Below are 22829 nucleotides of genomic sequence, written 5' to 3' on the forward strand. Positions count from 1 at the left end.
TCTTCTTCTTCCTTGAACCTCCATCCCCATAGTATGTCTCCCAGCGTGGTCCTCATCTCCTCAACAGGTGTCCTTACCATCTCAGCCTCCCCTCCTGCACTTTCTTTGATACTTCCACCACCTTAGTCGACCCCCTTATGTAGTCATTTCTGATCATATCCTCTCTTGTCACCCCAGACATCCACCTAAGCATTCTCATTTCTGCCACATCCATCTTCTTCTGCTCTGTTTTTCTCATGCTTGCTGTTTCTGTACCATACAGCATTGCTGTTCTTACCACCGTCTTGTGAAATTTTCCTTTTAACCTAAGCAGTACTCTTTTGTCACAAAGAACTCCAGAGGCCACTCTCCAGATGTTCCACCCTGCCTGTACCCGATGTTTTACTTCTTCTTCCATACTTCCTCCCAAATTCTTAAACATATCAACTCTCTTTATTTGCTCTCCACCAAGCTGAATATTTTCTCTATCATCCCCCTCAATGGTGGTGCACATATATTCTGTCTTAGATCTACTTATTCTCATTCCTCTGTCCTCTAGTACTTGTCTCCATTTTTCCAATTTCATTTCCAGATCTTCCCTGCTCTCTGCGCACAGAACAGTATCATCCGCATACAATATGTTCCATGGTACTGCCTCCCTTACTTCCTCTATTGTAACATCCATCACTATGTTAAAGATAATTGGGCTTAGAGCCAACCCCTGGTGTAATCCTACTCTCACCTCAAAACCCTCTGTCTCCCCAACACTGCTCCTCACTCTGGTAAATACATTCCGGTACATCTCTTGTATCAATCGCACGTACTTCTCTGGCACCATCTTCTCCCTCAGACTCCTCCATACCTCTTGTCTTGGGACTCGGTCATAAGCCTGATTCAAGGTCAATGAGTACCATATGTAGGTCCCTTTATCTTTCTCCGAATTTCTCCATTAGTTGCCTCAGGCAAAATATACCATCTTTTGTTCCCCTTCCCTTCATAAATCCCATCTGCTCTTTACCTATTTGTACTTCTTCTCTCAGTCTAGCATCTATCATCCTCTCCAGTATCTTCAGAGTGTGGGACATCAATTTAATGCCCCTATAATTACCACACTCTTGGACATTGCCTTTCCCTTTAAAAATTGGGATCAATATACTCCCATGCCACTCGTTTGGTATCTTTTCCTGTTCAAGGATCTTTATCATAAGATTGTACAGTATATCCACTCCTTCATCTCATAATGCTTTCCATGCCTCCACAGGAATCATGTCTGGACCGGTTGCCTTCCCATTCTTCATCTTCTTCAGTGCATTTAGTACCTCTTGCCTAGAAAACCTCATTACCATGCCAATGTTCACTTGCCCTCCTCTCTTATTAGTCTTATTATTTTCTTCATTTAACAAATGTTCGAAATATTCTTTCCATCTCTTCACAATGTCTTCCTCCTTTCTAGGTACTACATCATCTTGATCTTTTATTTGTTTGATATGTGTAATATCTTTGGTGCTCTTATTTCTAGCCTTTGATAGCTTGATCATCATCTTTAATCCCTCCTTTGTCCCCAGCTCATTATACACATCATCATACGACTTTGCTGTAGCTTGGGCTACCACCTTTTTCACTGCCTTGTTTTTCTCTCTGAACCTATCTGTCTTCCACTGACTGTGACTCTTCCCATCTTTTCTTTGCCTCCTTATCTTTTACTACTTTCTCAATGTCTTCATCCCACCACCAGCTCTCCTTTTCTTCCCATATGATACCAGATGTCTCCTAGCAGCTCCTTTCCATGCCTTCTTATTACTGCTGCATTTCGTGCCCACCATTCTTGAACATCTTCAATCCCTATATCAATATCCTCCAAAACCCTCCTCTTAAACTCTCTCTTCTTATCCCCTTCCTTCTCTAATTTGTACCATTTAATTTTCCTTATCCCTTTAGCTTTGGTTTTTCTTTCCCTTTTTAACTTCAAATCCATACATAGCAGTCTGTGTTGGGGGGCTACATGGTCGCCTGGAATAACTTTGCAGTTCTTGACCTCCACCATCTTTATCCTTTTATACAGGAAGTAGTCTTATCTGGGAGCATCTCCCCCCACTCCTATATGTTATTAGGTGTTCCCTTTTCTTCTTAAAGAATGTGTTTACTATTGCCATGTCGAATGACACAGCAAAGTCCACTACACTCTCTCCTTCTGGGTTTCTCTCCCCAATTCCATGGCCACCATGCACCTGACCAATCGCCTCATTTTCACTTCCAACATGGCCATTCAAATCTGCCCCCACTATCACCCTCTCATGTTCTTCCAGTTCTTGCATTATTCCATCCATGTTTCTCCAGAAATTTCCCTTCTCTTCTTCTGTGCAACCAACTTGTGGTGCATATGCACTTATAATATTCAGAATCTCTCCTCCATAACATATCTTCAATCTGATGATACGGTCATTCTTTCTATGCCCTTCTATCACTGTATTCTTCAGTTCACTAGACAGCATTATGCCAACTCCATTTCTACCTTGTTTATTTGCTCCACTATAGTATAGCTTATATCCATCACCCAACTCTAGCTTTATTTCCTTTCCATCGTGTTTCTTGCACACACATAACATCTACTTTCTTTTCTCTCATCAAGTCAGCCAATTCTCTACCTCTCCCAGTCATGGACCCAATATTAAGCTAACATACTCTAAACCCAATGTGAGCTCGGTTCTTTAGCTGTACCCGCTCTTGATGCAGTAGCCCTCGCCTTATCACAGAGTTAGGGCGATGTCTCTGTGCGTCGTTTACGGAGTACGCCCTAGCATTACCTCTTTCCATATTTCGGCTCATTCCATTTTTAGGTTTTGGCACAGATTTTTACAGCCGGATGCCCTCCCTATTTATCCGGGCTTGGGACCGGCACCCATAAGGACTTGTTTGCCCCTCAGGTGGCTAGGTTAAATGATTTATTATGAGTTAAAAGCTGTAATTGGCTTATTTCCTCGGTGCTTCTTACAATTTATGATAGGCTAGGTCCGAGAATTTCATTCTTTGCTTATTAATTTCATTACCAAGGTTCATGGAATCATATAAGATGAAAGCTTGTAAGTTTCAGTTGAAAATTTTGTTACCTTATAATGTGGAACAATGATTTTAGTGTGCGTGAAAAGCTGTAAACCATGTATTTTGCCAGGATATGTCAGCGCTAGCAATTTATGATCATTAGCTCCGGGAATGTTGTTCTTCACTTATTGATTTCATTACTGAAGTTCATGGAAACATCTAACTTGAAATCTGAGTACATAATTTCAAGTTCCAGTTAAAAATATTTTAGTTTAGACCATGGCACAATGATTTAATTGTGCGTAAGAAGCTGTAAACTGGCTTTTTTCGCCAGTACAAGTCTACTCTTCTTACATTTTGTGATCGTTAGCTGTTTGTAGAAGCAAAAGTTGTTTTGAAGAATTTATTCTTTTTAGAAGTTTTATCTAAAGAAATGTTCCACAATTATTGTTAATATAAATGGATAATCTGTTTAAATAATCTATGTCGATTCAGTGAGACTGTAGTAGATATTGTCTGTAGCCTACAACCTAGGATTATATATCCTCAAGGGTGAACAAAAATATCCTGGACTAGACAGTAACCTGAATTAATGTAATGGCCTAGGCAGTAACCTAAGTTTACACCAAAGACCTTAGGATTAGATAAAAGGCTACAGACAGTTTCCCTTTTTACATAGCCTGTATATTTAAGCATTGTCTTAATACTGTAGGCTACAATGTGCATACCTGTAAAAGGGAATTAATTAGTCTATTTTGGTTTGAATAATAACCTAGACCAAAAACAGTAAATAATTACTAGATAACACATATACTAGCTGATAACCTAACTATAAAGTTTCACATTAGTAATTTACTGTTTTATATAGTAGACCAAAATTAGTACATAGACCAAATGGACTATGAGGTAGTAACCTATCTTGAAGGCTACAAATTGCCATTGGTTAATCCCATACCTTTAAAGGTAAATTACTCAGGATTAGACAATAAACTATACTAGGTGATAGCGTAACAATTAAATTTCACATTAGTGAGTTTCATATTGGAAAGTTGCTGTTTTATATAATAGACCAAATAGCCTAGGGCTAGATGTAAACAATCTGAGTTAGACAGAAGATGTTAGCCTAACCATGAATTGACAAGTAAATAACTTTCTGTTTTTATATAGCCTTTACATATGATCTAGAATAATTTGGATGAGGTATGCTAGGTTAAGATAGAACAATTAAGAAATGTATGCCAAGTTTCTCCTGTCTGCTTGGGGCAAAGTTCCTCCAAGCGGTTAGCACCAGCGCATTCTCATCAGTCAACATTTTGGAAATGCAAAGCAGTGTTGGCAACGCATTATTTATGAGAAGTGGAGACAGTAATGAGACCTGCAGCATCCTGGGTCTGTTGTCAGTGTCTGGCATGGTATTGAGGGAGGATGCGTTGGAACTATGCTTCTAACCTTCCTTGGCCACCTTGAATATAGGTTGTCAAGTTTGGGGACCTGGTGGTGCTCTGTACCTGGTACAACTACACTTGAACAATAGCTCATTACTGAGATTTTAAATTCTAAAAGATGCCATGTTTAAGTTCAAGAGTAGAATTTTTAGCTATGTTATTACGTGGTAAGTACAGTGCTTACCCACTTTTACGTGGGAATAGGTTCTAGAACCTTCTGCAGTAATGCAAAAATCACCTCTAAAAATGCTTATACAGTGGTGCCTTCCTTAGTCGCTAACCACAGGTTTTTTTCTTGGACCACTTCTCAGTCTATATCGCTGGTATGAATTGCAGCATCGCAAGCTTGTCCGTGGTAGGCTAAGCCTCGTCCGCGGTCCGATAGCCAGCAGCATGCATGAACAGATTCACATTATGATATTAACTGACAATAATGGTAGTAAAACCATTCTCCCCTTTAGATTATTGGCATATCTGCATAATATATAGCCTATTCATGGAATAATTCCACATCATTGACATCAACTTGTAGTTGAGTGGCCAGCAACGAAATGTAAACATTGAGTTACACTGCTTCACAGCAACCTTTATCATTCGTTAACCTTTTAGAAATGTTAATAGTAATAGTGTAATTACAGTAGTAATAACATTTAGGAAAACATTAATTTTCAATTCGAACTTCATTATTGTTTTGGTAGAACGTAATCAACTTCTCCGAACACTGTAGTCATACAAACGATAATTGTCATAGATTATCATATTGTTGTTTGCGATTGGCAACGAAGTGTAAACGTAATAAAACGATTTTTACCGTATATATTATTGTCATATATTCATAATAAAATGCATATCTTATATATTATTGGCATATCTTCATAATAAAAAGCCTCTTCAAGGACTAATTTCTTGGGGAAAGCATTTTTCAAAAGACAAAAATACACTTTACAAGTTTACAGTATGCATTGATTACTTTATTTTGATGTGATTACATTAATATTACAGTATGGTACTGTAATCAGTACAGTAACTATTTTTTATCATAAATGTATATTCATTCACGAAAATAATACGTATGATCACCGTGACGTCACCAAACCTACAGTCTCGTTCGTACGTACTATCTTTACACAATGTGATAGTGTTACACCGTTCTACAAACTACCAATGTATTTTACATAAGTATGCTGTAAACTCGATCATAAATCACTTTACTTAATTTTTTTGTGGAGCCCAAATATGATATCCCGGGAAATTAACGAAATCGCGAATTTTATCAAATGGCAAGATTCACTGATTACTGTATTCTATCATAGAGCAAGATTCACTAATTACTGTATTTTCATCTTCTATTAATAACTAAATACATTTTAGGATAAAAATCATTTACTAATTTTCAAATGTTAATATGAATGTAAATAGCAAAATATCGATAAAATGCTAAAATAAAATCCCACAAAATTACAACCTCTCTCTCTCTCTCTCTCTCTCTCTCTCGTCTCTCTCGGAAGTCAGGTCCTCGTCTCCCGGATCAATCCCGACTTAATCCGCTCGCGGGAAAGGGGCTCAGATCTCGTCGGAGGTCTAACCTCCGATCTCTCGAGGTCTGTGTCATCTCTTCCTCCTCGCCTCTCTTCCTCTCTCTCTCATATCCATTGTAATACTAGTGATACTTCCCCATCCTCCACTACAAAATTCCAGTTTTTAGAATTCTGAATGAAGCGTTTATTGTAAACATGTATTGGCATAAACAACCAAATTGAGAAACAGCTTATTGCTGATGTCATTTACCATAACTATCAAGCGTTTATTAAGAGCTCCGTTAAAATTATTAAACCCTGCCAATTCTCTATTCTTCTTCTTCTTCTTCTTCCCAGCTTTTTTCCCATTTTTATATGGGGTCGCCGTTTCGGATGAGCCGTTTCCATCTATTTCTATCTTGCGCTTCTGCCTCATCAATTCCCTTCTCATGTAAATCTCCTCTCACACAGTCCTTCCATCTCTTCTTGGTCTCCCTCTCTTTCTTCTTCCTTGCACCTCCACTCCCATAGTATGTCTCCCAGCGTGGTCCTCAATCTCTCCTCAACAGGTGTCCATACCATCTCAGCCTCCCCTCCTGCACTTTCTTTGATACTTCCACCACCTTAGTTGACACCCCCCTTATGTAGTCATTTCTGATCCTATTCCACTCTTGTTACCCCAGACATCCACCTAAGCATTCTCATTTCTGCCACATCCATCTTCTTCTGCTCTGCTTTTCTCATGCTTGCTGTTTCCGTACCATACAGCATTGCTGTTCTTACCACCGTCTTGTGAAATTTTCCTTTTAACCTAAGCGGCACTCTTTTGTCACAAAGAACTCCCGAGGCCGCTCTCCAGTTGTTCCAGCCTGCCTGTACCCCGATGTTTTACTTCTTCTTCCATACTTCCTCCAGCGTTAACAAAAGATCCCAAATACTTAAACTTATCAACTCTCCTTATTTGCTCTCCACCAAGCTGAATACTTTCTCTATCATCCCCCTCAGTGGTGGTACACATATATTCTGTCTTGGATCTACTTATTCTCATTCCTCTGTCCTCAGTAACTTGTCTCCATCTTTCCAATTTCACTTCCAGATCTTCCCTGCTCTCTGCACACAGAACATATCATCCGCATACAATATGTTCCATGGTACTGTCTCCCTTACTTCCTCTATTATAACATCCATTTCACTATGTTAAAGATAAATGGGCTCAGAGCCGACCCCTGGTGTAATCCTACTCTCACCTCAAAACTTCTGTCTCCCCAACACTGCTCCTCACTCTGGTAAATACATTCCGGTACATCTCTTGTATCAATCGCACATACTTCTCTGGCACCATCTTCTCCCTCAGGCTCCTCCATACCTCTTGTCTCGGGACTCTGTCATAAAGCCTTTTCAAGGTCAATGAATACCATATGTAGGTCCCTTTGTCTTTCCCCGAATTTCTCCATTATTTGCCTCAGACAAAATATACCATCTGTTGTTCCCTTCCCTTCATAAATCCCATCTGCTCTTTACCTATTTGTACTTCTTCTCTCAGTCTAGCATCTATCATCCTTTCCAGTATCTTCAAAGTGTGGGACATCAATTTAATGCCCCTATAATTACCACACTCTTGGACATCGCCTTTCCCTTTAAAAATTGGGATCAATATACTCCCCTCCCACGCCACTCATTTGGTATCTTTTCCTGTTCAAGGATCTTTATCATAAGATCGTACAGTATATCCACTCCTTCATCTCCTAATGCTTTCCATGCCTCCACCGGGATCATGTCTGGTCCGGTTGCCTTCCCATTCTTCATCTTCTTCAGTGCATTTAGTACCTCTTGCCTAGAAAACCTCATTACCATGCCAATGTTCACTTGCCCATCCTCTCTTATTAGTCTATTATTTTCTTCATTTAACAACTGTTCGAAATATTCTTTCCATCTCTTCACAATGTCTTCCTCCTCCTTTCTAAGCACTACACCCTCTTGATTCTTTATTTGTTTGATGTGTGTTATATCTTTGGTGCTCTTATTTCTAGCCTTTGATAGCTTCATCATCTTCTTTAATCCTTCCTTTGTGCCCCAGCTCATTATACACATCATCATACGACTTTGCTTTAGCTTGGGCTACCACCTTTTTCACACCTTGTTTTTCTCTCTGTACCTATTTCTGGCTTCACTGACTGTGACCTCTTCCCATCTTTTCTTTGCCTCTTCTATCTTTTACTACTTTCTCAATGTCTTCATCCCACCACCAACTATCCTTTTCTTCCCATATGATACCAGATGTCTCTCCTAGCAGCTCCTTTCCATGCCTTCTTATTACTGCTGCATTTCGTGCCCACCATTCTTGAACATCTCTTCAATCCCTATATCAATATCCTCCAAAACCTCCTCTTAAACTCTCTCTTCTTATCCCCTTCCTTCTGTAATTCGTACCATTTAATTTTCCTTATCCCTTTAGCTTTGGGTTTTTCTTTCCCTTTCAACTTCAAGTCCTACATAGCAGCCTGTGTTGGGGGGCTACATGGTCGCCTGGAATAACTTTGCAGTCTTGACCTCCACCAGATTTATCCTTTTATACAAGAAATAGTCTATCTGGGAGAATCTTCCCCCACTCCTATATGTTATTAGGTGTTCCCTTTTCTTCTCAAAAAATGTGTTTACTATTGCCATGTCGAATGACACAGCAAAGTCCACTACACTCTCTCCTTCTGGGTTTCTCTCCCCAAATTCTATGGCCCCCATGCACCCGCCCAATCGCCTCATTTTCACTTCCGACATGGCCATTCAAATCTGCCCCAACTATCACCCTCTCATGCTCTTCCAGTTCTTGCATTATTCCATCCATGTCTCTCCAGAAATTTCCCTTCTCTTCTTCTGTGCAACCAACTTGTGGTGCATATGCGCTTATAATATTCAGAATCTCTCCTCCATAACATATCTTCAATCTGATGATACGGTCATTCTTTCTCTGCACTTCTATTACCGAGTTCTTTAGTTCACTAGACAGTACTATGCCAAACTCCATTTCTACCTTTGTTTTATTTGCTCCACTATAAAATATAGCTTATATCCATCTCCCAACTCTTTAGCTTTATTTCCTTTCCACCGCGTTTCTTGCACACACCACAACATCTACTTTCTTTTCTCTCATCAAGTCAGCCAATTCTCTACCTCTCCCAGTCATGGACCCAACATTTAGCTGACATACTCTGAACCCAATGTGAGCTCGCTTCTTTAGCTGCACCCGCTCCTGGATGCAGTAGCCCTCGCCTTACCACAGAGTTAGGGCGATGTCTCTGTGCGTCGTTTACGGAGTACGCCCTAGCATTACCTCTTTCCATATTTCGGGCTCATTCCATTTTTGGTTTTGGCACAGATTTTTACAGCCGGATGCCCTTCCTGACACCAACCCTCCCTATTTATCCGGGCTTGGACCGGCACCCATAAGGACTTGGTTGCCCCCCCAGGTGGCTAGGTTCTGCCAATTCTCTATTAGTAAACATAAAATACATTTTTGTTCATTTCTCATGCAGTGGAGATCTGAAGAAGAAATAGTAGTGAATTAAAGCTGCAGGTTATAAACGAGGGTGAATAAAACAAATAACGGCCAGGCGGCAGTGATGTTTGAAACTGGAAAAATTACACCTACTACATTGAAGTAATATCTGCACTTTTTCAACCAAACTTCGTTATGATAAAAGGTATCTCCAAATTACATCTCTCCTAACATATATATAATGGCAATGAAGGTATCGATAATACTCAAATCAGCTGAGATTTTGAGAATGTTAACAATATCAAATGCAAATGATGTACATAACGATGTTTATATTCTGTAATACAGTAACAATATGATAATAGTAATACTTTTATTGGATACAGCAAGCAAAACAACATTTATTTTACGTCATCATTATTATTAACCCTCTTACGCCGAAGCCCTAAAAATCAAAACCTCTCCCGTATACCGGGGCCGTTTTGGAGTGCACGGAAGCGGAAAAAAATAATTTTTTCAAGAAATCACAGCACGCTTAGTTTAGAAGATTAAGAGTTCATTTTTGGCTCATTTTTTTGTCATTGCCTGAAGTTTAGTATGCAACCATCAGAAATGAAAAATAATATCATTATCATATGTAAATAATGCAATATATGGTAGCAAAAAAAAAAAAAATTCATACACAATTGTATTCAAATCACGCTGTGCAAAAAACTGTCAAAGCTAACGAGTTACTTTTTTTTTCTTTGCATTTTACACTAAATTGCAATCATTTTGATATATAATACTTTGTAAAACAATAAAAGCAACACTGGAAAAATATTACCACAAAATGATGTACAAATTCGTAACGCGCGGACGTAAAAAAATGTTATTTTTAAAAATTCACCGTAAATCTAAATATTGTTCTAGAGACTTCCAATTTATTTCAAAATGAAGACAAATGATTGAATATTACGATACTGTAAGAGTTTTAGATTAGAATTGCAGATTTCGACCATTTCGGACGAGTTAAAGTTGACCGAATGTCAAAATTTATATATATATATTTTTTTATATGCACATATTTCGGAGATAGGAAAAGCTACAACCTTCAATTATTTTTTATTGTATTTTTCATGATTTTGCACACATTTTGATATATGAAACTCTATAAAACGGCTAATATGAAAAGGAGCAAATATTAGGATAATGCGATGTATGCATTTCGGAGACTTGCGGCCGGGAATCGGCGCTCGGAGGGAAGTTAAATATATTTTTCAAAAATTCACCATAAATCACAATATTGTTCTAGAGACTTCAAATTTGTTTAAAAATGAAGATAAATGACTGAATATTACTAGGCCGTAAGATTTTTAGCTTACAATTGCATTTTTCAACTATTTCGGTAGAGTCAAATTTGACCGAACGTGGTTTTTTTTCTATTTATCATGATTTATATGCAAATATTTCGAAAAAAAGAGAAAAGCTACAACCTTCAATCATTTTTAGTTGTATTCTACATGAAATTGCGCACATTTTCATATAAAAATAAAAACTTTACGTAATAGCTAATTTTAAATGATGCAAACATTTCGAGAATCACAAAAGAAAAATTCTGATTTTTTTGGAAGAGTTACCGCGCGAACGTAAGGAAAATTTTTTTTTTTTTTTAATTTTTTTTTTTTTTTATAAATTCACATAAATCGAAATATTGTGCTAGAGACTTCCAAGTCGTTGCAAAATGAAGGTAAATGATTGAATATTACTAAAATATAAGAGTTTTAGCTTACAATTGCGTTTTTCGACCATTTCGGTAGAGTCAAAGTTGACCGAAAGTTGAAATTTTTGCACTTAACGTTATTTATATGAAAATATTTCCAAAAACTGATAATAGCTACAACCATGGGTTGTTTTTTTAGTTGTATTGTGGCATGAAATTGCCCACATTTTACATATATAAACTTTACTTATGTAACGGTAAATTTAAAATGGTGCAAACATTAGGACAATCGCACGAAAAAATTTATCGGAAGATTTACCGCGCGAACGTAAGGAAAAAGTTTTGTGCATAAATTCACCATAAATTGAAATATTGTGCTAGAGACGTCCAATTTGTTGCAAAATGAAGGCAAATATTGAATATTACTTTAATATAAGAGTTTTAGCTTACAATTGCGTTTCTCGACCATTTCGGTAGAGTCAAAGTTGATCGAAGGTTGAAATTTTGGCACTTATCGTTATTTATATGAAAATATCTCAAAACTGATAAAATCTACAATCATGAGTATTTTTTGTTGTATTTTACATGAAATTGCGCACATTTTCATATATAATACTTCGTGTAAAGGATAATTTAAAATGGTGCAAAAATGATGTCAAAGTGACGAAATAATTTTTGAGATGTGTCACTGATACTTTATAGTGCGTTAAGAAAGAAATTCGCGCCTGCGCGCCTGCGTAACGATTGTAAACAAAACAACGCCTTGATCCGTGAGCTCCCAGCATCCCCCAAGGCGCGTGATTCAAAAGTTTTCGACTGGTAGGCCTATAAGTATTTTTCTTCGAATTTTTAAAAAACTTTTTTGAGTCGACGTATGATACGTCCATTCGGCATACGGGAGACATTTTGACTCGACGTTTAATAAGTCCATTCGGTGTAAGAGGGTTAATATAGTTGTACTGTTTCATTTTAGCAAATAATAACTTTTCTCCAAAAATATTTCTATTTGTAATTTAGAAGTCGTCCTATACTACAGATGAGATAAATTCATGAAAATTTGCCATGATATTTTGCCTCGTCTTATCTAAAGGTTGTCTTATACGCGGAAATATACAGTATATTTTTTTAAGGGTAATATATTGAAAAAAATAATTATATTTTTTAAGGGTAATATATTCATCCAGGCCTTGGGATTGTGCATCCAGAACACAGGCAGCAACACCATGTTCTTATTTTTGAGTGCCATGGGATTTGCAGCCTTGTAAATGAGGCCTGGTTTGAGCATAAAAAGCCGCATTCCTGCACAGCAGGAGGGTCACCCGTCCTTTTGTGCCTTGAATCCGGACAGACCAGTTTCGTCCATATTGAAGACCTGTTCTGAGCGGTATCCTTTCTCCTGCAGAACCTTCTTGAAGGTCTCGGAATATTCTTGGATAAGAACTCACCTCCCTATTTAGTAGTACAGTGTTCCCCCCGTATTCACGGGGGATGTGTACCAGGCACCCCCGTGAATAGTTAAAACCACCACTAAAAATGCTTATAACTGCCTATCATGAAAGTTCAGATAGTATACCTTAAATAACATCCTACATTAAATATACCTAAAATTACTAACCTATTACTGTATTAATCTTTGAGGTTATATTATTAATATCATTTCATAGTCATCTTAAACATTTTACCATTAAAAATATATACCTACAGCCAATAATACAGAGAGAGAGAGAGAGAGAGAGAGAGAGAGAGAGAGAGAGAGAGAGAGAGAGAGAGAGAGAGAGAGACACCATTGAATGGCAACATCATATATCTGACCATCAAGAGTGAAATTATGAATTATCCCTGAGATAGAGGGAATAATAATGGAGAGAGAGAGAGAGAGAGAGAGAGAGAGAGAGAGAGAGATCCTTATTTAAAAGAGTGAAATGGATAGATTATTGTATTTCTTTAAAATGCTATCACATATGAATTTTGAAATTAGTTATATTATTATTATTATTATGTGAAAATATTAATAAACGTATACACATGTACCATAGAAATTCTCTCATCTCAGTAAGAGAGAGAGAGAGAGAGAGAGTTATCCATATTTGAAAGAGTGAAATGGAAAGGCTATTGTAGTATATCTTTAAAATACCATCACATATGATTTTTGTAATTACAGTTATATTATTATTATTGTTATTATTATTATTTTTTTTTTTTTGCTCTATCACAGTCCTCCAATTCGACTGGGTGGTATTTATAGTGTGGGGTTCCGGGTTGCATCCTGCCTCCTTAGGAGTCCATCACTTTTCTTATTATGTGCGCCATTTCCAGGATTACACTCTTCTGCATAAGTCCTGGAGCTACTTCAGCGTCTAGTTTTTCTAGATTCCTTTTCAGGGATCTTTGGATCGTGCCTAGTGCTCCTATGATTATGGGTACGATTTCCACTGGCATATCCCATATCCTTCTTATTTCTATTTTCAGATCTTGATACTTATCCATTTTTTCCCTCTCATTCTGTTCAACTCTGGTGTCCCATGGTATTGCGACATCAATGAGTGATACTTTCTTCTTGACTTTGTCAGTCAACGTCATGTCTGGTCTATTTTGCACATATCACCCTATCTGTTCTGATACCATAGTCCCAGAGGATCTTTGCCTGATCATTTTCTATCACTCCGTCAGGTTGGTGCTCGTACCACTTATTACTGCAAGGTAGCTGATGTTTCTTGCACAGGCTCCAGTGGAGGGCTTTTGCCACTGAATCATGCCTCTTTTTGTACTGGTTCTGTGCAAGTGCCGGGCATTTGCTTGCTATGTGGTTTATGGTTTCATTTTTTGTATTGCACTTCCTACATATGGGAGAGATGTTATTTCCGTCTATCGTTCTTTGAACATATCTGGTTCTTAGGGCCTGATCTTGTGCCGCTGTTATCATTCCTTCAGTATCATTCTTTAGCTCTCCCCTCAGTAGCATTGCCATGTGTCATCGCTGGCTAGTTCTTTAGTCTGTCTCATGTATTGTCTGTGCATTGGTTTGTTGTGCCAGTCCTCTGTTCTGTTTGTCATTCTCCTGTCTCTGTATATTTCTGGGTCTTCGTCTACTTTTATTAGTCCTTCTTCCCATGCACTCTTTAGCTACTCGTCTTCACTGGTTTTCAGATATTGCCCCAGTGCTCTGTTCTCAATGTTGACGCAGTCCTCTATACTTAGCAGTCCTCTCCCTCCTTCCTTTCGTGTTATGTATAGTCTGTCCGTATTTGCTCTTGGGTGTAGTGCTTTGTGTATTGTCATATGTTTCCTGGTTTTCTGATCTATGCTGCGTAGTTCTGCCTTCGTCCATTCCACTATTCCTGCGCTGTATCTGATTACTGGCACTGCCCATGTGTTTATGGCTGTTATCATATTTCCGGCGTTGAGTTTTGATTTGAGTATTGCCTTGAGTCTCTGCATATATTCTTTCCTGATCGTGTCCTTCATCTCTTGGTGTTTTATATCCCCTCCTTCCATTATTCCCAGGTATTTGTATCCTGTCTCATCTATGTGTTTGATGTTGCTCCCATTTGGTAGCTTTATCCCTTCAGTTCTCGTTACTTTGCCTTTTTGTATGTTGACCAAGGCGCATTTTTCTATTCCAAACTCCATCCTGATGTCCCCAGATACAATCCTTACAGTCTGGATTAGGGTATTTATTTCCTTGATGCTCTTACCATACAGCTTGATGTCGTCCATGAACATCAGATGGTTGATTCTGTTGCCTCTTTTCTTGAGTTGGTACCCAGCATCCATCTTCTGTAGTACTTTTGTCATGGGAATCATGGCCACTACGAAGAGTAGTGGGGACAGTGAGTCGCCCTGGAAGATCCCTCTCCTGATATTAACCTCTGCTAGTCTTTTTCCAGAGCTTGTAAGTATTGTATTCCAGTTGTGTATTGTATTTTTGAGGAAGCTGATGGTGTTTTCCTCTGCCCCATATATTTTCAGGCATTCTATTAGCCATGTGTGTGGTATCGTGTCGAAGGCTTTCTTATAGTCTATCCATGCCAAGCTTAGGTTGGTTTTCCTTCTCCTACTGTTCTTCATTACCATTTTGTCTATCAGGAGCTGGTCTTTTGTGCCCCTACACTTCCTTCTGCAGCCTTTCTGTTGGTGGGGGATGGTGTTTGTCTCCTCTAGGTAATTGTATAGCCTTTCACTGATGATACCTGTTAGTAACTTCCACATTATTGGTAGGCACGGTGATAGGCCGGTAGTTACTGGCTATATTTCCCTTACTCTTGTCTTTTTGTACTAAGGATGTTCTTTCTGTGGTCATCCATTTGGGTGCATGGTGATTTGAGATACAATGCTGGAGTTGTTCTGCTATTCGTGGGTGTAGGGTCTTGAAGTTTTTGAGTCAGTAATTATTATTATTATTATTATTATTATTATTATTATTTAAAAATATTAATAAACCTTACATACATGTACCATAAAAATCTCTTATCTCAGGAGAGAGAGAGAGAGAGAGAGAGAGAGAGAAGAGAGAGGAGAGAAAGAGAGAGAGAGAGAGAGAGAGAGAGAGTTTTCCTTATTTTGAAAGAGTTAAATTGAAAGATTATTGTAGTATTTCTGTAAAATACTATCACATACGATTTTTGTAATTACAATAATTATTATCATTTGAAAATATTAATAAGCATATTATACATAATGTACTATAAAAATCTCAAATCTCAGTAGAGAGAGAGAGAGAGAGAGAGAGAGAGAGAGAGAGAGAGAGAGAGAGAGAGAGAGAGAGAGAGAGAGAGAGAAAACACACTCCCTCCCCTCCAGTCACATTACGTGATATATTTGACAGCTGTTGGACCTTAGTTTGTTACCTGGAGTTCGAAAGAAAGATGCGTGAAGTCTGGGATTTCCCTCATTCTTACATAATTTTTTAATTTATAAACTAATATCTTAGTTATTCACCATAGTATTTTCTTTATTGAATTGATTGCTCTTTACATTTATATTATTTGAAAATTAGTAAGTCATTTATTTATCATACAGAAAACATACATCTCTGTAAGAGAGAGAGAGAGAGAGAGAGAGAGAAGAGAGAGAGAGAGAGAGAGAGAGAGAGAGAGAGAGAGAGAATTATTATTGTTATTATGTGATATCATTTAATCTTATTAAACTTACTAATACAGTATTGATGAATATTAATATTTGAAAATTAGAAAATAATTTTTGTATCGTAAAAATGTATTTAATCATGAAAATAACATCAAAATACACTAATTTGGGGTTATTTATCGTCGGAGAAAACCTGCGAATAGACGAATTTCCTGCAAATAATGGGTAGATAAGGTCCAGAGAGAAATCCGTGAATCCGGAGAACCCAAATACAGGGGCCCCACTGTATTGCTATCCCATCAACGGACCAGGCCTTTGAGAAATTTCGTGGTCTCTACAATTTGATCAGGGGATGTCAGGGAGGTACAGACAATAGTCAAGGCATGGGATAAAAATAAAGAAAGCAAGAAAGGGTCACTTCTTTCACCAATACTATTCACTAATGAAATAGTGAAGCTCTATCATGACTCGTTTGTACAAATGTACAATTACCTCAAGAAGGTGGTGCCTTCTGAAATCCTTGACGAAGTGCCTCCAGAAAAAGGGGCAGAGGCGGCCTTAGAATATCTGTAACTCCTCTACTTTTCTGTGCAGTCTATCTTCATCATCATTCATCAGGCTGCATGGCTATAATATCATCATCATCTATTATCATCATTAATCAAAGTGCTGTATGATTTAGTATTATTATTATATAATTTAATGTCACATATTATATAGTAAATAACATGAAAATACAAATACAGGCAGTCCCCGGGTTACGACAGGTTTGGCTTACGACGTTCCAAGGTTAAGGCACTTTTCAATTATATTCATCAGAAATTATTTCCAGGGTTACGACGCCTACAACGCTGATCTGGCACAAGAAATATGACGCCAAAAATGCAAAATAATCAATATTTGAAGGGTTTTTTTATGAAAATGCAATAAGAATGCAGTTTACTTAGTTTCTAAGGCACCCAAAGCATTAAAAATAAGGTTTTCTTAGGATTTTTGACGATGTTCCGGCTTACAACGATGCGTCTCAGGAACGGAACCCTCATCATAACCCGGGACTGCCTGTATTAAAGTACGAAAAAATTCGCATCCGTGAAGGCCGGGGTGCCCGCGCATAATTTTAGATACGTTCCACAGAGAAACCCATGAATGAATGAGTCTTCCCGCAAATAATTTTTAGATAGGTTCCAAAGAAAAATCCACGAATGAGTGAGTCTGCCAATCCCGAGAACACGAATACGGGGAGTCCACTGTAGTTTCACTCAGTTTTCCTTCTGACCTTGACTTCCTGAAATAGAGTTGGAGAGCTCCATGGTTGGGATTTTGACATACTAAACACACAAGGGGTTGGGGGTCAGTAGCATTTGAATTTGTCCCCTGAATTCGTGACTAAGACCCAAAAATTTCCCTCTGCTCAAGATGACAGATTGTCTCGTTTCCCGTTCCTTCCATTGGAGTTTGTTACCAGCAACCATCAAGAGTTATTGCTTGGCTCTGTCAGAGCACTGCGTTGTTATCTAAAAGGACTCATCACCTAAAGTTTAGGTGTCATAGACTTTTTGTTAGTATGAGCCAAGAATACCTTTTGGTTTAGCTACATGAGGTGATAGGCAAGCTCCTCATTGTCAAGTTCTGCCATCAATACTGTAAATGCAGAAGCACATGACATCAGAGGAATAAGTTCCTCCCTGGCATTGAAGAAGAACTTTTCTTCATAGTATTTTGGATTTTGGTTCCTGGCTTTGTCAGACCACTTCCACTTTCTTCGACCTGAAGGATATTGCCCACAGGTCCTTGGACACTTTGTCCTTGGGTCCGGTGGTTGCTGCTCAAGTTGTGTAGTTCATCCAGTGCTCCTGTTGGGACAGTTTGCATCTTTTCTCCCTTCTTCAGTACCTATAGGTAGTTTGAAGAATAAACACATCATATGCTGGAACTAGCTTGATGCAGGTGAGCTTTGCAGTCATACTGTTACAGCACTTTTAATGTTCTATACAACATACAAATCTGCTTCTCTGTAGCTTCTCTCTCCAGCTTGGGGGAGTGAGGAGTGGTGACAAGCCCTTTTCATGTATAGTTCTCTTTGACTTCCATATATGCAGTGAATCTGGTCATGTTACATTGTATTTAAACCCAGTGGACTTGGTGTTAGACATTCACATATCTAACATCTCAAGGCTTAGGTCCTTTTCATTAGAATCCTCATTTTCTAAGAAGAATGGTCAGATGTGCTGAACCTCCAGTTGGTTGAGGGTTCTCATACCTCCCTCCAAGTGTGAATCTATCCTAATGTTAAGACTGAAGGTTTGTTCCGCATATGAACAAGTGACAAATTTTTTATTATTATTTTGTATTTTTCATGGCTAACAAACCTGAGGTCGTAACGTTGACTGCCCACTTCAAGGTACCCCTCTTATGTCTTATCCTGTATTGGAAGAAAGACTAAATATGTCAGTAGGTTTGATCCTGGTCTCTGACTCTCCTCCACTTCAGCTATGTATCAGATCCCAAATGCCACAGATTCCTTACATTTACAGTTTTTTTATTGTTTTTAACTGGTTTCCAGCTGGTTCCAGAAGATTTATCGTAATGTCAAGACCGAAGGTTTGTTAGCTATGAAAAATACAAATTAATTTAAAATGTATCTTTTTTTTTGGAAGAATTATATATATATATAATCTAAAAAAAGGTTTAAATTGTTATTTTCAATTTTGCATTATTGTACTGTATAATTTTTGTTTTATCTTTTAGTCAAGAGATGAAAATTTCTTGCAGAAAGAACCAATTATAGGCATAGATGATGAAACACCCAGTGGAAACGATACTGTAAATCTCCTGCCAGAGTTTCCACATATAGAAAGGCCTCCCGAAACTAGAACTTGTCTTCCCACTCAACTTCCTACATTCCTTATGCATACTTGTCCTAAGGTAATTATACATTGTTTTCATATTAAATGTAATGAAGGTGATGATATCTTTATATCATTATAGTATTGCAAAGGGAGATATAAATGTTCTGTTAAACTCACATTAGAGTGTGATTTGTTTATTCCATTTTTAGTTACAACTTGGATATAAGACAGATCCTTAATTAGATCTTAAAAGATATGAATGTTTTAATAATGTTTAAGAGTACTTATCATTGATGTGTTTCTCATAGCTGTTTATTTTTACAACTTGGATATTAGACAACCTTATTTAGAGACCTTAATAGATATGAACTTTTTAATAATGTCTAAGATTATGTTACACATTTGGTTGGGTGTAGGTAGATAAAATTAATATTTTCTTAGAAATTGCCTTAGGGCCACTTACCCCAGAACCAAATATAGTATAAGCAAATGTAACAAAAGGGAGAACTTACCTTCTGATTATATTTAAAACAAAGGGAAGGCCACCAGGAAAGCCAGTATAGTTACATTAAATTACTTTATTTCACACAGTTCAAGCAAGTAGAATAAATCCTAGCTGGTATGCAGTCCAGCAACACAAAGTATCTTACAACAAAGGCTACAGTTAAGTGGCTTTCAGAATGCTATAGAATTTATTACACAATGGTAACGTAAGATGGGGCCTGTGGCTCGGATTATATCTTTTACAGTGACACTAAGTTTCAAAAGCAGGGCTTGTTTGTAACTTAATTAGGGTCTGAAGCAACTTCTCACAGGAATGATCGATATCAGAACATGAGGGACAAAACAACACATCTCTGGGAAATAGATTTCCCGGATAAGAATTTGTACATAAAGGATTCTCTCATCAATAAAGGGATGGTTACTCTCACTGACCAAAGGATTATTTCCTTAATAAATTTAATTCCTATGGGAACACACACACTAGTGGGTAGCACGGGCGTTTACTTTGAGAGAAGAAATCTTGAAAAGGAAATGAGAGATTTAGTGAGAGAAACAGAAACGGACACTTAATTGTTAATTTCAGACTTACCCAGCAGACTTACCCAGCAATCCACATTTGCAATGTGCAATATTGAGAATGAACTAGCTGATCCCATATGCCTTCTGTTAACAACTAGGGGCTGCTTGTAACCAGGTCTCTTGTGACCTTACTGCCAGTGTGACCTGACAGACCTGAAAACAACTAACCAGCAGGAGATGTCACAGGGATGTAGGTCTCAGGTTAACTTCTGTATATTTTTATGTATAAGACGACCTTTAATTCCTAAAATTCACCCCACAAAATTGGTGGTCATCTTACACTACAATTCTAAAAGTCAAACCTTGAATTCTAAGATGTGTATCGGTAGGCTAGCCTCGGCCTCGTTGCTATAGCCTAACCACCAACATACAGGAAGATTCACATTATGAAATAAACTGATTAAGGTAATAAAATCATTTTTACCTTATATGTTATTGGCATATCTTCATAACAAATAGCCTATTTGAGGAATAATTCTAAATCAATGAAACAAACTTTTATCAGTGTGACCCCAGCTGAGAAAATGTAAACATCAAGTTACTGTTGCATTCACAGCAACATTTATCTTTTGGTAACCTTTTAGAAATTTCAATGGTAGTGCAATTATGGTAGTATAATAACATTAAGGATAACTTAATAATAATTTTTAATAAAGATTTTGCTCATACACATCACAAGATTGATCACATGTGCCACCATCATAAGGAATCCAGTTTGGTTCTGGCGAGTCCACTTCAGCTTCGTCGTCAATATCGTACAAATCATCATTGGTACATCCATCGCATTTTTTGAATGATTTTATGACACTTTCTATTTTCACATTCCCCAATGCTTTTATAACTAAAACACAGCAAACATCAAGTGAGGCAGTATGCAAATCCATTTGTAAACAATTCAGATATGAATGATAATTGTATATGATAATTATCATTCATTATTGTATTCTTATTATTAGCAGCTGTTTGAGAATGGTGATGAAATATAAACAAAACAATTGTTACCCTTTTAGGTGACTTAAGTATGAAAAACATATCGAATCAGTTTTATTTAACCCAGCTTTGATAATTTATGAAAGGAATGTATCTTTGAATTAAGTTCCATTTGGCAACTAAAGACAGTGGTGATATCAGTAAAACACAATCAGCTGATTATTTTGAGACTGTAAACAAAACCAGAACGCAAATGGCACAAAACAAAACCAGAATGCAAATGATGCATCATTGCTCTGTTCACATATTGTAATACAGGCGGACTTGGTTATCGGCAATCCAGTTTTATGGGGCTTGTTTAGTGCCATAAAATCAGTGATTTATGGCACCATAACGGGCCGAGTTCCTGTTATCGGCGCCTTAAGGCACCAATGATAGAGTTATCAGCGCCATAAGGTGCCAATAATAGAGTTATCAGCACCATAAGGCACCAATAGTAGACGTGCCAGAAGGTTATCGTTGCCATAAAATCCCAGAGTTTCGGTTAATGGTGGTTTTCGCTTATTAGCACACCCCCTGGAATGGAACCCCCAGATAACTAGGGACTGCCTATACATGCAATATGATACAGTGGTACCTCGACATACGAAAGACTCAACTTACGAAAAACTCGAGATACAAAAGCAAATACGAAGAATTTTTTGGCTCTACATACGAAAATAGTTCAAGTTACGAAAGGTTGTTGTTGTAAAGTCCCGAGATTCGCCCAGACCACCGAGAACAATTTTAAAACTCGCGCTCCGCCAACTGAGTAAACTTGCCACCATCCTCCCACTCTCCCATTGGTTCCTGATGCTAGTCACCCCATAAGATCCTGCTCTCCTATTGGTCAGCATCTACCCCTTGTGCTCTATGTATTCTATTGGTAAAAGGATGCTGTAAATTGAAAAACTTATTCATGCAATACATTTAATAAAAAAAAAAAAAAAAAAAACATTAGAATAGAAATGAATGGTTATTATACTGTTTGGTAGTTTCAGTAGTTGAAGAGAGATAATGAAAATTTATGGCTTACGCTGTGCTAGGAAAAAGTGATTGCTTGGCGATCGTTTGGTACTCGAAAGTGTTGGATGTAAAGAGAAGTTTGGAAGCTTTTTTCTGTTTTTGTTTTTTGTTTGATTGTTTATTATAGTTAATGGTTACTTAATGATTATTTGAAATGAGTACATGCAATACATTTAATAAAAAAAAATTGTGAATTAGATATAAAATATAAAATAAATCAGACTGCTATCATCGAAGCCAACAAATACTTATTTTCTAGAATTCTTCAGTTTTAATATTACGTGTATGTTTCATTATAGCTGTCAGTAACTCAGTATCTCCATTAGGTAAAGATAGAATAAAGAATAGAAATGAATGGTTATTATACTGTTTGGTAGTTTCATTAGTTGAAGAGAGATACTAATGAAAATTTATGGCTTACTCTGTCCTAGGAAAAGTGATTGCTTGGCGATCGTTCAGTACTCGTAAGAGCTGAATGTTAACAAACAATTGGAAGGTTTTTTTTGTTTGTTTGTTTGTGTATTATTGTTAATGATTAATTAATATTTATTTAAAATGAGGACATACTGATTATTTATACATTTTATTTGCTTATTCTAAGCTTTTAGCTTCGTAGGTTTAGATGTCAGAATCATAGACTAG

The 22829-nt window shown here is 37.4% G+C and overlaps 1 protein-coding gene across 2 annotated transcripts in view; it reads left to right on the forward strand.

Moving 5' to 3' along the window:
- LOC135207997 (chromatin-remodeling ATPase INO80-like) overlaps positions 1–22829 on the forward strand; it is a 140642-nt gene that overhangs the window by 69210 nt on the left and 48603 nt on the right. Inside the window, exon 13 of one of the 2 annotated variants that reach the window (XM_064240087.1) lies at positions 19009–19185. In XM_064240087.1, coding sequence (XP_064096157.1) covers positions 19009–19185 — 177 coding nt within the window. The remainder of the gene's footprint in view (positions 1–19008; positions 19186–22829) is intronic. The other variant, XM_064240088.1, reaches the window with a different exon arrangement.

This window comes from Macrobrachium nipponense, chromosome 34, assembly GCF_015104395.2.
Source record: "Macrobrachium nipponense isolate FS-2020 chromosome 34, ASM1510439v2, whole genome shotgun sequence".
Classification (NCBI taxonomy): Eukaryota; Metazoa; Arthropoda; class Malacostraca; order Decapoda; family Palaemonidae; genus Macrobrachium; species Macrobrachium nipponense.